Source organism: Idiotropiscis lumnitzeri, chromosome 12 (assembly GCF_059441095.1).
Source record: "Idiotropiscis lumnitzeri isolate Australia: NSW breed Sydney's pygmy pipehorse chromosome 12, RoL_Ilum_1.0, whole genome shotgun sequence".
Classification (NCBI taxonomy): domain Eukaryota; kingdom Metazoa; phylum Chordata; class Actinopteri; order Syngnathiformes; family Syngnathidae; genus Idiotropiscis; species Idiotropiscis lumnitzeri.
The window spans coordinates 4,415,648-4,431,763 of NC_142402.1; the positions used below are offsets into that span (position 1 = coordinate 4,415,648).

Genomic DNA, 16,116 nt, shown 5'->3' on the forward strand with positions numbered 1-16,116 from the left:
TGAACATATGATAATGTATTTTGTTTGTAATAAGCTACTAGATGAGCTAATGGTTGGAATGTGAATTTTTTTCTGAACAAAATTGTTAGTGTGGGCAGCGTCACAACTGCCGATCACAAACGTCAAAAGATGCTTTTATTTTGAAATGTTGCTGCTGAAAGCTTCCGGGACACTCTCACGTTGCGGAACTCTTCTTCGCATGCTCCTATGATATTGAATTGATCTAGCCAAATGAACGTGCAATTTCTGTCATGAAGCTGGAAAACAGCACGGTGACAGTTTTGGCAGACATTTTCTTCAGTAGAAGACATACATCTGAAGAAATAATTCATTGCTGCTGCTCCAGAGCTTTTGTGCGGTAAGTAATCTTTTCTCATGTCTAATTATAACATTTTGTAAACAAGCGCCATTGCTACAGTGCAAAATTTGCTTGGATGTATTCATCGTCTTTTTGTCTGCTCCCGCCTAGTGACCGAGAGTTATATCGATCAGATAATAGACTTCTCTCAACTGACCAGGCAGACGCTGAAATACAAGGTTAGCCCACATCCTAAATTCCCATCCATGTCCTGTAGATTTCAGTCACGTTACATCACTTCCTTGTCCGTAGAAGCGGAAGAAGATGAAGAAGGCAGCGAAGAGGAAGTTGATTTTTTAAATGAAGAGTCTCATCTGATGTCCAGCATGGGTCTGCCTGTTGCTTTTGCCAGCTCTTCCAGCCGCCGTAAAGAGGTGTGAACACTGTGTCCCTCTGTTTCTAATTCCATATTAATGTCATCAGATGCATGAGTAGATGTGTCAGATCTGAATGCTATTTTTGATCATTTTGCAGAAGAGATTAACCAAGCGCCCAGTAACTTATCAGACAGAATCGCTTGAGGAAGATTCACAGTTTACTGACAAAGGTAATACGCATTTTTTCAACCCAGCAAGTCGAGGTAGACCACACTGTTCTTGTTTATATTCTATGTTTCTACAGTTGTACCTCCATCACCGATATGTGGGCTTGTGTGGTTTTTGCAATGTTTTCTTTAGTGTTGTTTTATTCTTTAGAATATCACAAATTTGGCTATATCATGTAAAGAAGACTACTAGGAAAGGCATACTTATTAAAATCAGGGCCTTCGTGCCCCATAATGCAACTTGGCTTATTTTCTTGTCCTGTGATTCTAGCCACGAATAATGACACCAGTAATTGGGCATAATTTTTGCAACGTCATTAATTACACAAAAACAAGTCTAACAAAAGCATTCCAGACACGGCAAGTTTCAAAGGCCAATGAAAAGATCTTACCCCAAACTCCACCCTGGCCACAAAACACTCAGCCCAAAAAATATTTCCCTATGATTCATTGTGATTTATATGTTTACCAAGATTGCACAGACACCAGTGATCCTGTGGAAGAAGGACTGAAGACAAAGACGCTGGATGAAGGAGGAGAAACACCATCTGCCAATGATGCTGGCTGGGAGACATACTGGGGTACAACTGACACTAAAATATCTGTTGAAAAATTCTTTACATTTTATTTAGTGAGAGAGCATATTTAAATGTTTTGGATCAAATTATATCAACCCTCCCTTCACTCAGTCCAAAGCATAGTTGTACACAACTGTGTAATAAAATGCAAGTAAAATTGGATTTTAGCAATCCTAAATAACTAGTCAATAAGACTCAGTGCAGCATTTGATACAATTGATCATAATACACTGTTGAAAAGGTTGTAAACTTGGGTGGGATTAAATGGAACAGTCCTAAAAGTGTTCAGTTTCTTGGAGGAAAGGTGTTACTTTGTGACCATCGGAAGTGTATTTGATCGAAAGGCCATTACTTGTGGCGTCCCTCAAGGGTCAATCCTTGGGCCCCTTTTGTCCAGGCTGTATATGTTACCGTTGGGTCCAATGCTTCGGAATGGCAATATTGGCTATCATGCATATGCAAGTGACCCACAGATATATTTCTCAGGCTCCCCAAATGACAGCAGTTCAATTAACGTGTCACTGTTCAGTGCAAATTAACAACTGGATTCACATAAATTTCTTTCTGCTAAACCAAAACAGAAAATAGGTCTTTGTTTTCAGCAATAAAGAGTTTTTTTCTGGAAAACACCTGGAGTCACTGTCTTTAGAACCCAAAGACCAAGTCCAAGTCCATATTAGAGCGCTGATAGCCTCAGATGTGACTTTCAGCAATCATATCAAAATCAATCACGAGAATAGAATATCTGAAAAGCAGACCAAGGGGAACATAGCCATGCTTTTATTTCCAGTAGACTTGATTATTGTAACAGTCTTCTTACTGGACTCACTCAAAAGAGTGTCAAACAACTGCACCTCATTCAGCACTCTCCACCTTGGGTTCTGTCCAGAACAAAGAGATCAGAACACATTACTCCAGGCTTTACACTGCCTCACACTCAGCTGTAGAATATATTTTAAAATTCTGCTACTAGTGTATAAATGACTGAAAGGTTTGGGTCCAGAATACATCGAGTTGCCTTGTGTATAAAACGTGCTATATACATAAAGCTGCTTTGCCATGGATAAGCTGACATCATTTATATCGCATTCCTTGGAATGGTATGCGAAATTATGTTTTATGCATAGAACTCTGATTGGCAACATAACTAAATTGTCTTTGAGTTATGCATATGTGTTATTTTATTTATTTCTTGTCTGCGAAAGCTCAACAAGGTGAAGCGCTTCTCTGGAACAGCTGGGTGGAGAAACATGCTGATGAGTTGCAGTCTTCAGAGGATTCCCAAGTTGTGACTGCCGCATGGGACGACCCCAACAAAAAGGCCACCTGGGATCAACATGCTGCAGACACGTATTATTACTATTGGGAGCAATACTCATACTGGGCAGCACAGGGCTGGACCACTGACTTATCTTGTGAGAACAACAGGGAAGAAACTTCAGCTGAGGGGCTGGATGGAGGGATAGGGAAACACTCAGAGGAAAGGCTGGATAAAAAGACTGCTGGTGTTGAGGTTTTAAATGATCTCCTTGAAAGGAACTGCACTTTAGAGGCAGGTGGGAACATATCAGTGGACTCGGAAACAACCAGACATTGTTCTGATATGGTCGATATCACAAAGAAACAAGCTGAAGGCTGTATTTCTGAGCCCTCTGATGGGGGAAATCGTGGCAAGAAATCAGATGTTTCCTCACAGCAGGATGGAACTCAACAAACAGGTAATAGCTGAGTGGAAATACGTCATATTACAATATCATACACATTGTTTCGTAATCGTGTAATGGGCCAAAAAATCTTAGTGTTCCTAATTATTATGCAAAGTGCATTTTACTCTGATTTTCATGAATCATTGATGCAAATGTCAGTCATTATTATTTTACAGTCATCTGCTGTTAGAGTTTATTTCAAATTTCATTGAACAAATCTCAAAATTATAACAGTATTTTTACAATAAATAACTCTAAGTCCACCGTTCCAAATTATTCAGCACTGAAGTATTTCAAGATATGCGACAGGCTCAAAAAACTCAAAAGGGTCAAATGTTGAATTTGTAGCATTATGAGGCCTTATAAAATGAAATATTTTGGATTGAAATACATTTTGAAAAAAATGGCTTAGTTACATGTCTATATCGAACCCCTTGCTTGATATCACTTTAATAAGCCTTGCATCCATTGAGCTTGTGAGCTCTTGAACATTTTCAGGTTTAATTGCTTTGCAGGATTTTAGAAGCGTCCCAGAGCTGCTGCTTGGATATGAACCCTCATAGATCTTTAGCTTGATTCTGCTCAGAGATTCTCAATTGGGTTGAGGTCAGGAGAAGATGGTGGCCACACCATCAGTTTCTCTTCTCTTATGCACAAAGCAGTTGGTGACTCAGTGGTGTTCTTTGCAACATGAGATGGGGTATTGTCATGCATGAAGATGATTATTTTGGCGGAAGGTACGGTTCTTCTTTTTGTTCCATGGAAGGAGCTGGTTAATCAGAAACTATACATACTTTGCCGAGGTCATTCTCACAGCTTCAGGGACCCTAAAGTGACCCAACAAATATCGCCCCATCATTTCTGCCCATAACATGACGCCCACTCCCCACTTGCTGCAGTCTCAGCCTTGTTGCTACATTGTGGCCATTCATCAACCGTCTTCGTTTTTGTCTTTAGCAATCAGTTTAATACACAGGCCTTTGGGGTTGATTTTCAATTTATTTATTTCAATATTACTGCACAGTCGTTAGCAGGAAGAAGAGGTTGAACAGTTTTTTGGAGTTGTAGTCCTTGTATCACAGAAGCAACGTCATCAAGCAGCAGCCAATAAAAAAAGAGCCAGTCGATGCCATTGCTCTGAGGAGACGAGTGTGGCTCTTCGGCTCAAATGACTCACATGCTCTTTGCATTTAATTCAGCCAGAATAACAATTTATTTTATATTTCAGATATGAAAAAAATATATACAGTATACAAAAAATAGTATGCTGTACAACTGGATTCAATACTTCTAGTTCTGCTGCAAGGACAACATGAGTAGACCGTCATCTGTTCTGAAAATAGCTCACCAGTGATGGACAGTGTGACTCACTAAGAATAATTAAAACTGAACAATAATGTTGATATATCTTTATTTATGAACTCTTTAACGTTTGCGCAATCAGTGATCAGTAATTGGGTCACTTGTTTAATTTCACTATGTGTATTTTACGTGATGGAAGATCCAAAAGAAAATATTATTCCACAATTAAATGTTTGCTGTTCTTTAAGTGTATTTTGCAGTACTGTAATATTAACAATTATCCTTCCTTATTCAGTTTATTTGATTTAGTTGAAAAATGTCCCACACGAGTCAAAATGAAATGAAATATAAATTCATGTGTATCAATAAGTCTGTTTTTATGTTGTTTATTTATTTAGATTCCCTGCAGGCTGGTGGCAGCCTTAACATGCATTTGGGTTCTACAAATCAGGTATCAAATGGAGATGATGATGATGATGATGATGGAAATCCCTTCAGAGGAGGTCCAAGTAAAGTAAAACGCAGGTGAGTTTGAAAATGTACTTATGCTCGAGTCTTAACCACCAGATAAACCCTCATTAAGCAAGACCTACTCAAAAGTATAATGCAATTCTAGTACTACAGTCATTTTTACGGTGCAAGGAAGCATAATTGTTACCTTAATACAATACAATGACATTTTATTTATATAGCGTATTTCACAACAGCGGCATCTGTAACAAAGCATGTTACATAAAGTATGACAAAATAGCAGTAATACAGTAGAAAAGACGGTGAAAGCAGTAAATTAAAATTAATACTAACACATTAAAGTAGAAAACAGTCGGTTTCATGTTGGGTCAAAAGCCAAAGAATAAAAATGTGTCTTCAAGTAAGTTTTAAAAATGGACAGAGAGGAGGCTTGCTTAACATTTAATCGGAGGTCATTCCAGAGGGAAGGACCGATAACAGAAAAGGCTTGATTCCCTTAGTCCTCCGGTTGCAGACCTGAGGGACCAGGCAGGTGCGTAAGGGTGGATGACTCCACCGAGGTAACCTCGGGCGAGGCCATTTAAAGGTTTGAAGACAAATAGAAGTACAGTTAAATTCACTCTAAAATGCAAAAACAGCAGGAGCCCCAAAATAGAACGGTTTGGAACACCATATGACAGATGGGCAGAGCAGAGCAACCTCGGCTAACACAAAAGGTGCTGCCAGCCAGATAGGATCTCAACCACTCAGGAGCGCCACTACTAATGGCGACCATAATGCTGTAAACGATGCAGAAGAATACCGTGATCCTCCGTGTAGAATGCTGCAGTTACATCCAACAAAACAAAACACACACACAGTCTCGCGTGTCATTTGCCAGGAGGATATCAAGAGGCATGACTGTGCTATGCAACATCTTGAAACCTGACTGGAAAACCTCCTTGACAAAATGTTCATCCAAGAAAGATTTTAATTGCGTGTGCTCCACCTTTTCCCAAATTTTAGAAATAAAAAGCAGACTGGAGATGGATCTAAAATTTGACAATACACCTTGATCAAGTCCAGGTTTCTTAAGCAGGGGTAGCACTACAGTATGTTTAAAATGTTGGGGGACTGCACCATAAGGCAGACTGCTGTTGATAATGGTCAGTACCAATTTATCAATACTCAGGAAAACCTAAAGAGAGAGAAGACATGATTCAAGTCTCCTCTGACCAGTATTTGGGGCGTACATGACTTCACTCATGATGGCTGCATGCTGAAATTTGAATGTAAATCAACAACTGCAGTTTTCTAACAGCCGTTTCTTTGTCCATAAAATGTTGTAAAAGTGCAAACAGTTTGCCACAATGCAAAAACAATAAGACGGTTGAACATACAAATAAAGGTGACAAAGGAGCTGTTGTGAATGGGCTGTTGATTCACAGGCAAAGTTATTTTAGTTGCCGAAAACTAACAAAATAACTAAAACGAAAATTGAAAAATCGTTTTTGTTAACGAAATAAACTAAAATGGAAAATTCTAAAACTAACTATAATTATGGCGAAAATGTCCTGCGTTTTTGTCTTTAGCAGTCAGTTGAATACACAGGCCTTTTGGGTTGATTTTCAATGCATTTATTTCAATATTACTGCACAACCGTCGGCCGGAGGAAGAGGTCGAACAGTTTTTTGGAGTTGTGGTCCTCTCATCCTAATGTGTGTCGCGCAGAAGCAACGTCATCAAGCGGCGGCCAATAAAAAAGAGCCTGCCGATGACGTTGCTCTGAGGAGACGAGTTCGCGTGTGGTTCTTTAGCTACAATGACTCACCCGCTCTTTACATATGACTCAGCCAGAAACGCCATTTATTTTATATTTCATATATGAAAAAAATACATACAGTGTACAACTGGATTTAATAGGAATTCAACAGGAATTCAGGCCACAAATCCACCTTAGAATTTGGCAACTTATTGGCAAACAAGGCATCCTCGCTTTATTATAATTAAGGTGCATGCATAAGTGCATCAAACTTTAGAAGCGGTATTATGCACAAATAAAACTAATACTAAAAACAACAAAATTAAGTGTTTTTTTTAAAAAAACTACAACTAATAAAAACAGACAAAGCCACTCTGAAAACTAATTATAACTAACTGAATTTAAAAACAAAATAAAAACTAACTCTAATTAAAATTCCCAAACTATAATAACCTTTTTCACAGGCACACACAGCAACAACAAACGTCACTATTGTCCAAGAAAACATTTTACAGGTAAATAGTGTACTTTAAATAGTGCAAAATGGTTTAGTGTGATGTAAATAAAACACTAAATGGGTAGAAAGGTGACAAAAAGTACAAATAATGGTGAAAGTTTATGATGCTATTGTAACAGGCATACTACTAGACTAACATCCGCCTTTTTTAAGTCAAGTTAAAAGAGTTACACTCTATGATGGACTCATTTTCATCTTGTCCGCAGTCATGAATTGGATGTGGAGGAGAATCCACATCTAACGTGTGATGAAGCCTGGAGCCGACTTGGACTCAAACACAATCCTGAATCACTGTACGTCCGACTGCTTCTTGCAGATTTAGTTTTTCCAATGTTCCTACCAAGTTTGTTTTAATCTGTCACATGATTAATGTATGTAAACATAATTACATTTGACCTGTTCCTCAGGTTCGACAGCGTTTTTAAATTTAAAGACAATTTGGCTCCAAAGCGTCAGAGGCGGTGGTGCTCGAACAGAACTGGGAGCAGCGTCAATAAACACATCAGATTCACTGAGACAGAAGAAGATGGAACACAGCCGCAGTGTAGCGCCACACTCCATAAGGTATGAATCAGGGTTTGAAATTATGTCAACAAATCCGTTAAAATAGCAGGTAAAGATGTGCTCTCAAAGTCCTTACTTTTGTTACGTATATGTTTATGATGTAATACTTTGTCACATGCATGCTTATGATGTGCCGCCCCTTTCATCCCTTTTATCCTTTGTAGCCTCAGAATAAAATCTTCACGTCTTCCACACTGTCAGACGAGACAGGTTGTGTGCAGTTATTCCTCTGTCAATACAGAAATTCTGGTTTGCTGATCCTGAAAATAGTTGGACGCGATACTACTGCTGCGTAGTATCACTCTGCCAACAGTATTGTATGAAAAGAAAATCTTAATGTGACTCCTGTGGTTTGTTTGGTCAAGTGAAAACGCGGTCATGTGAACCTTAGTGTGCACCAAACAAGCGGACGTTTGATTAAAAGAGGTGATCTTGGACCTGTTGCCGCCAAACGCTGGTGTGGTTCACACCACTTTCGGTCACATGTGAATGCTACACCGTTCAGAGTTGAAACAAGCACAAAAGGAAGCAGAAAACAGAAAATATTTAACTGTAAAGATCAGCAAAAGTTTTAGAAGCACTGTTTATCTTGCACAGGTCCCTAAAACCAAACTGATCACTGCTAATAAAAGTGGCGCAATCTAGAACTATTTAATCTAGCAGACAACATTTCTGCTGCATATCGTCACATAATCGGTCACATGCAAGTTACAATACGGTCTTTGTTATTTTGTTTTGAAAACTTTGTTGGCTTTGATTTACAGGTTCAAAGGTTCCTTGAGAAGATTCAGAGTGAGGCTCAAAGGACACTAAACGAGCAAGAACAGCATGAACAAAGAAACATGCACTCTGAAGAAAAGCCTCTCACTTCAGGATCAACAGAGAAAAATTATGTCAGTAGTCAGAAGATCGTTGCACATGGAAGTACTAAAACAATGGATGAGGAGAGTCCCGGTTTGCTGGACACTGAGGAGGACCTTGATCAGTGCTGTCTGGAGGAGGAACACAATCGGCGGCTTGAATGTCTGGAAGTCCCAGACTTTCTCTTGCCCGACAGACCTGCAGGCAATGGCGGTGAGTACTGAACTGTCAGTTTCAGATTGCATACTCGATTTCCACTTTAGGCTCACTGCTGTATATGGAGAATGCATTGTTGGGACACCTGGCTGTTATTATTATGAGCATTTGGGAGGGCTGAGAATTCATTGGTTTTTATTTTGTGACTGGGCCTGTTCACAATGCTGTAAAGGACATTTGACAGGTCGAGTACATTTGCTTTATGCGTCAAATTGTTCCCCACCAAACTCCTCCAACCACATCCTTGTGGGATCAGGGTCTCTCTGGTCCTTGAGGGTCGCTTTCCTGCATGTTTGAAAGGTTTCCTCTTCCAACACACTTGATTCAAATGATAGGGATCGTTATTAGGCGCCTGCAGAACTTGCTAAAGAGCTGATCAATTGGGTGAGTAGGTTTGTTTGAGGAGGAAGACATCTAAAACATGCAGCGGCCGGGGACCGGAGTTTGACACCTGTGGTCTTGGCCTTTGGGTTAAAAAATTGTGGTCAGAAGATGTCTTCCACTGAGAGATGGGTGGAATGGGTGCAGTACCACGTGTCACTAGCAGAGGGTGCACTCCATGTATGGTTGAGGGTTTTTTTGGGGTTTTTTTTAGTTTGAAAACATCCATATACAAACAATTAAGGGACATATTGACGACGTAAATTGCACAGTTTAACAACAAAAATAAGGAAAGCAATAAAATTAAATAAATGAAAAATTATAAAAGAGTAATTATAATGTGAGGATCTCAATCAAAAAGTTCATAAAGTTCCATTGAAGAAAATAGTCTCTGGGAATTTTTGTTTGATATACCATTTAGCGTTATGAGGAATTGGATAAGATCAATACTGTTTTCAATTCTAATTTTGTGTTTTGGAATGTGAAAGCAGCAAAGAAGCCAAAAAAGAAGAGTAAGCGATTGAGGAAGCAGCAGATACCGGCAGACATGGCAGCAGAACCAGGCCTGGCCAAATACTGGGCTCAGCGCTACAGACTCTTCTCTCGCTTTGACGAAGGAATCAAACTGGACAGAGGTCTTTAAAACTTGTTTTTATTCTTTGGCGTTGGAGTCAGCATTGTTTACTGTTTTTACATCATTAATTTGGGGGGGGGTTATACTGTCTTCTTTTTATATGCCTGTTTTATATACAAGTGTGGTTGTTTTTAAAGTGCTCTGTAAATAAAGTTGATTTGAGTTGAGGTGGTGTGGATATGTCTACAGGAAAGCAAATAGAGGAAGGATGTCTCGGTTAATCACTTATTGCCATATGTGCTTTTGCAATTTTTAAATGTCTCACAACTTAACATCGTTACATGTTTCAGAGGGCTGGTTCTCCGTGACGCCAGAGAAGATTGCCGAGCACATCGCCCTCAGAGTGGAATCCAGTTTTTCCAACACTCAACTGATCATTGATGCCTTCTGTGGAGTTGGAGGAAACGCCATCCAATTTGCACTCACTGGGAAACGAGGTGAAAATATAATACAATGACATAATGTAGTTTTACCTTAACCATAATGATTTTGAAGCAGTCTAATTTCAGCTCTGTTGTCTGTGTTCAGTGTCTGCCCTTTGGTGGTGTTGCATCAGTAGCCTACACAGTATTGCAATCCAACATCCTGCTCATGTTTCACATTTCTACATCGGGGAAAGGAAAAAATTTCATAAATTTTTTTTCAGTTTCATATAGGTCTTAAATGTGAAACAAGTTGCTTGAACCAAGTAGTGACTTGACTTGACTTACCTACAGACCAAGGGGAAGGTTTGCCTGAAAAAAGGAAATGTTTCAACACTCACTGAAGAGTACTGAACATTGTGACCTTAACCTTTTCCTTGAAAAAATTTTATGGCTTTTTGCCCTGATTCCTAATTGGCACTGGTAAATGGTGAAATAAGACTTTGTCCCTCCCAGAAATAAAGTTGCAGTCAACGGCCGCACTGTAATTTTCCAATATTTGACATTGGCTAGCAACCAAATTGATTTTTCCACACTCTCAAAAAGCACCAGAACAAAACGTGTTGACCTCCAACATGGTGGCCACGGGTGTTTTCCAAAGGGAACTTCACACTTTTTCTCTGGTCATTTTAAGTGTATGACATGAAAATTGTTCTTATTCACACACGCGCACACACCCCCCCACACACACACACCCACACACATGTGCTGACATCCTGTGTTTCATTCTCAGTCCTAGCTGTTGATATTGACCCAGTACGTCTGGACTTGGCGCGCCACAATGCTACTGTTTATGGCGTCGCCCATCAAATTGAGTTCCTGCAAGGGGACTTCCTTGAGCTGGCGCCTCGTCTCTGTGGTGATGTTGTCTTCTTGTCGCCCCCCTGGGGAGGACCAGATTACCTGACTGCTGAGGTGTTTGACATTAAGACCATGATGGACCCTGATGGATATCCTTTAATGTTTTGGCTTTCACGTTCACCCATTTATGCGTGTGTATATATGTGAGAGACACACTCTGAGTGAGTCGTATGAAGCAGGTCGGCTGAATGTATTCAATTATTGTATTGCTTTCCATCCTTAACTATATTCACATTTCATATTTTCCATCTGGCCAAACAAATAACAGACAACATTGTGTACTTCCTTCCTCGCAACGCAGACATGGATCAGGTCAGAATCTTTACTGTCTTAAAATGTGTTGGGGTCTCGGCTGTACAGAAATAGAAAACCGTCTTTGTACTTTTAGTGTGTATTTTTGAAAAATCCCGCTGGTTATGCAGACGCTATGAGCATCTAATCTACGTATTTACCACCCAAAGCATTGGTTACAGCAGTAAAATGTACAATGATTTGATATGTCGGGACATATGAAACAATATGTACAAGGATAATGATGTGAAGGTAATGTTTTGTTTGACTCTGCTTGAGAAGTATTCATATAGCAATGCTTATCATTGTAGTTGTAATGTGCAGCTGTATACACTAAGAAAGAAGCATGCGAAATATCTACCTCGCAAATGTCAACTACACCATATTACTTGGAGCATTTAATGTCCTTTGCAAAATGATAGCTGAAAATTTATAAGCAAAACACTTAACAGCATCTATAATGTCTGTGTCTGTCAATTTGTCTACAGATTGCCTCCCTGGCTGGTCCAGGAGGAAAGGTGGAGGTTGAGCAGAATTTCCTCAACAAAAAACTGAAGACCTTAACTGCTTACTTTGGCAGTTTGATTAAGTCTGACACCTAGAAGCTGCAGCTAATGCTCAACCCACTAAATGATTATGATTTCTGTTAAAGTTCTTCATAGGCACTGAATTTATCGAATACAAACATAAAAGTTGCAGCAGTAACATTTTTTTTGGACATTTTAATCAGGAAGTGTGTCTTGTGCAAGTTAACACAGTGCACCACATTTTAATGTTTGTTTTATAATACCTACCATTTTGCAATGCATTGTTTTAATATTTTTTTCTACTTTGTATTTTGAGCCATTAAACGTCTTTAAAAAAAAAAGGGTGTTTATGTCCCCGTATGAGCCGTGAGAAAGGATGATTTTTCAATCAACTGAAAACACGGGCAAAAATGGCACCCATGTGCTTTGGCAGATATTAATGGCAATTGTGGGTAACTTGTTTATTTTCACAACCATAAGGAGCACTGTAATATCCCAAATATTCTCCAAAACAGACGGGCGCTCTGCGGTGTCACACCTTGTGTATAGACTGAGACCCATAGATATGTTCATATCCTAGTATCTCAAGCAACGGCATGATGTTCCATAGTGCATCTCAGAGTGCATGATAGCACACCCTGCTGGTTGAAGTCTGATACATCTGCGCATAGCATTGACTGTGACAAATAAATTATCTGAATACATCTTTTGGTGATGGTTTGAGAGAGTCCGTAAGAACAGACCAGTATGCACGTGCGGGAGAAACCTAGACCAAAGGGCAGCAGTCCATGATGTCGTTGTCTGTCATATCATTAATGTTATTGCAAGCAAGAAACATCTCAGGTTTAGAAAACAGACTGCAAAAAATTAAAAAAAAAAACAATGCCCAAAGCACACCACTCACATCTCACTAACCAGCCAGATGATTGGCTGAGGCTGACAGGCTCCCAGAATGCATTGCAATACTCTTTTTGTGTTATTTTGATTTCTTTTTGGTATATGAATGGCATGAGTGGTGCATGTTTTGTGTTAATCGTGTTTCTTTGTTTCATTATTTGCTAGTATGCTATTCACTGATAGTTTTGGTTTTGATTTAAAACCGTGACTCTAGAAGTGGTGACTAGTCACACCCCTCCCCTGGCCAGCCATTAGGCCAGAGTCGGTCACTGGTGATTTTGAGAGGTGGTGTGTCTCTACTGTGGAGGGGTGGAAACTAGTGTACATATGTTCAAGGAGGTTGTTGTAACGAATTTGGGACTGGACCTGGGAAGCAAATCTCTTTGCCAAGATTTAAAAAAAAAAAAAATGGGAGTGTGGGGCTTGGACCAAGGTTGTTGAAATTACAGGGCACTGAGCCACATTTCCGGAGAATTCTGGTTAAACCATTCCTATACTAACGGAGAGGGGCTCGTCCGGCATTTGAACCCAGGTCCTCTCACACCCTAAGCGAGAATCATACGCCTAGACCAGGAATCACCAAATGGCGGTACCGGACCCATGGCCAATCTATGATGATTTTTTTTCAGGGCGCATTCACAAACGTTGGCGCTGCAATTCTAGTTAATACGGAAAAGGCGTCACTGATTTGAGCCAATCAAATCTTTTGTTTACGATCCACTGCCAATTGCGCAGCAGACCGGAAGAGAGTGCTGCTGACAGTATGCCTTGCTAAAAAGTTAGCGAGGTTGATGCGTCTTGTTTTAAATGAATGGACGGAGAAATTTAGTTTCGTTCTGGCTGCAGCCAATTCAAAACCAGTGTGCATCATATGCTCCGAAACCGTCGCAACATTGCGAAGCGCCACTACGAAACAAGGCACCGCCCTTTTGTGCACAGTTATCCGCTGACGTTTGAGGTGAGCGCACGCAAAAACATCGAACTTCGAGTGCAGTACAACAGATTTTTACATTTTCGTTTACATCTCAGCGGCATGCAAACGAATATTCAGTAAAAGTATCATGGATTTTGGGGAAACATAAAAAGTGATGGGGAAGTTGTGAAGGAGTGCTTAAATGCGGTTGCACAAACATTATTTAAAGGAAAACACAAAGCCCAGATGTGTGAAATAATCTACCAAATCCCAATGGTCCTGACTCCGTTCCAACCCAGATTTAAGTCACTGGCAGGGCAGTCACAAACTCATTTTTCTCATTAAGAGAAGTTAAAAAAATATGCAAAAGAAAAAGTGGTGTCAAAGCTCATTTTGAATTAGTTTTTCATTAGGACAGCCATTTTTATTAATTGTGTACTGAACATGTTGACCTGGTTTACTTGGATAATTAGGCTTTCCGTTTTTTTTAGGCTGATAACTCTTTGATTTAAGGAAAAAAGGTAAAAGATGTTAACTCAATGCTTAGCATTTGATACATTTCTGCAGGAGATATTTTACTGTTTTTTTCTGGAAGTGGCACCCTTAAGTTCCTGGCGCCACATTTTCTTGAACGTGAAATAAACGCCTTATATTTGTTTGACTGGCAAAAGTGTTTAATAAGAACATTGCTAAATATTTAGTATATAAGTGCGCTCTGTTAAAAATGACTAAATATTGAAACTATATAAAAATGTGAACATAGACTTAGGCATTAAGGGAAGTTGGACTTTGGTTCGGACCTTTTAATTGGAAGAAATTTTCGTCGTGGACCTCTGTGACTTTTAATTGAATACCTCTGGCCTAGACCAACCAGCCACGTTTAACTCAATGCCAGCCTGTTTGCCACAAGCCTTCATCGACACTAAAAGCCTGGCTTTGAACCAGAAACCTCTCATAACCAAGCCTTAATCGACACTAATACCCTGTTCGGATTTGAACGAGAAACCTCTCACAACCATACCCATATCCCAATGAGCCACCTGCAATTGATGACATGCTTGTGCCAGCGAAGAGCCATTCCTATCAGTACGGAAGATTCAGGTGAACTCCAAGTTCGGGAAACAATGTCTATAGTAATCCAGTGTAATGAAGGGCTCGTTTGGGATTTAAAACAGGGTCCTCAGTGAGAATTACACCTGTAGTCCAACGAGCCAAAGAGCTTACCACAAAGTAGCGAAATTGGTTATCTTTATAGATCGTAGTCATAATTAAAGCCAAGTGGTGTTGTTCCAACGATCAGAATCGCCGCAGCTTAGTCTCATAATACTCAAATTTGGTATCTCAATCTAACATTATCAAACGTTATAAGTGTTTTCTCAATGTATTGATACTGGCGTGTATTATCGCAATGTATTGTTGAGGATCGTAAGTGCATTGTTTCTGCAGAGTGATCTTATTGTTGTAGAAATGTATCGTTCACTTGTTGCATTGCATACATTGCAAGAAAAAAAAACAAAAAACAAAAAAAAACAGGATTTATCGGGGCCCGTGAAAACATTTTCTTTGGACAATTAGTACTAAGCATTGGTTGTTCAGTGGTAGAATTCTCGCTTGCCATGCGAGGGACCCGGGTTCAATTCCCGGCCAATGCAAAACGTGTGGCTGCTTGGTTGTGAGTCAGTTGTTGTATTGATGTGTTGTTGTATAGTGCCATCCCTGATCTGTTCTCAGCTGTGAATTTTCCTCATGTGAAAACAACTATATCTGCGGCCTGCTTCACTGTCTACCAGTTTTTAGAATATCAATAACATTCCGTTTACTCACGTGGAGACCCGAGGCTATTTGTCAGAAGCTGCTAATGTTTGTACAAATCCACTTTTTGGCCTAATTTTAGCATTTGTGGCTTTTAATCAGGTGTTTTGGGGGGGGGGGGGTGTGCAGTAAATTATTGCAGGTTTTGTGAATGGGACTGGTGAAATGCAAGGTCGGACGTGCTTTAAAAGGACAATGATGGACGGGGACGCGGGACGATTATTTTATAAAGTAGAAAGTATGTATCATTTATCAGCGCTTTTCTTGTGCAAATCCTGATGCGGGGCCCGACCTCACCCAGACTCTGCCTCCAGCGGCCCGGCCCTAGGTTTACAGTGTAAATGCTTCAACAGTCATTGTGGTACTTCAATTCGCACAGCTGCCGTTCTGAATGAGATAACACGTCGAAGCACTACGAGCAACCGACGCTGCGCCCTTTGCGTTCGTAATCCTCCATGGTTGACTTTTACAGTCTACAGCACACTCAGCCATCACTGGGGGCACCATGGGTATTCTACTT

At 40.0% G+C, this 16,116-nt stretch overlaps 1 protein-coding gene and 1 non-coding gene across 2 annotated transcripts; both read left to right on the forward strand.

Annotated features, from left to right (window-relative positions):
- The first annotated feature begins 159 nt into the window (after positions 1-159).
- tgs1 (trimethylguanosine synthase 1) lies at positions 160-12,327 on the forward strand. Its single transcript, XM_088311371.1, has 15 exons — positions 160-358; positions 470-537; positions 611-732; positions 833-905; positions 1,376-1,483; positions 2,686-3,198; positions 4,887-5,013; positions 7,424-7,510; positions 7,625-7,781; positions 8,546-8,855; positions 9,731-9,874; positions 10,164-10,310; positions 11,029-11,245; positions 11,390-11,468; positions 11,936-12,327. Exons 1-15 carry the CDS (start codon positions 252-254, stop codon positions 12,047-12,049), a joined length of 2,373 nt encoding a protein of 790 aa, XP_088167497.1. The 5' UTR covers positions 160-251; the 3' UTR covers positions 12,050-12,327.
- A 3,038-nt stretch (positions 12,328-15,365) lies between these two features.
- Positions 15,366-15,436, forward strand: trnag-gcc (transfer RNA glycine (anticodon GCC)). The gene has a single exon. It is a non-coding gene; the product is annotated as a tRNA-Gly (tRNA).
- The last annotated feature ends 680 nt before the right edge of the window (positions 15,437-16,116 follow it).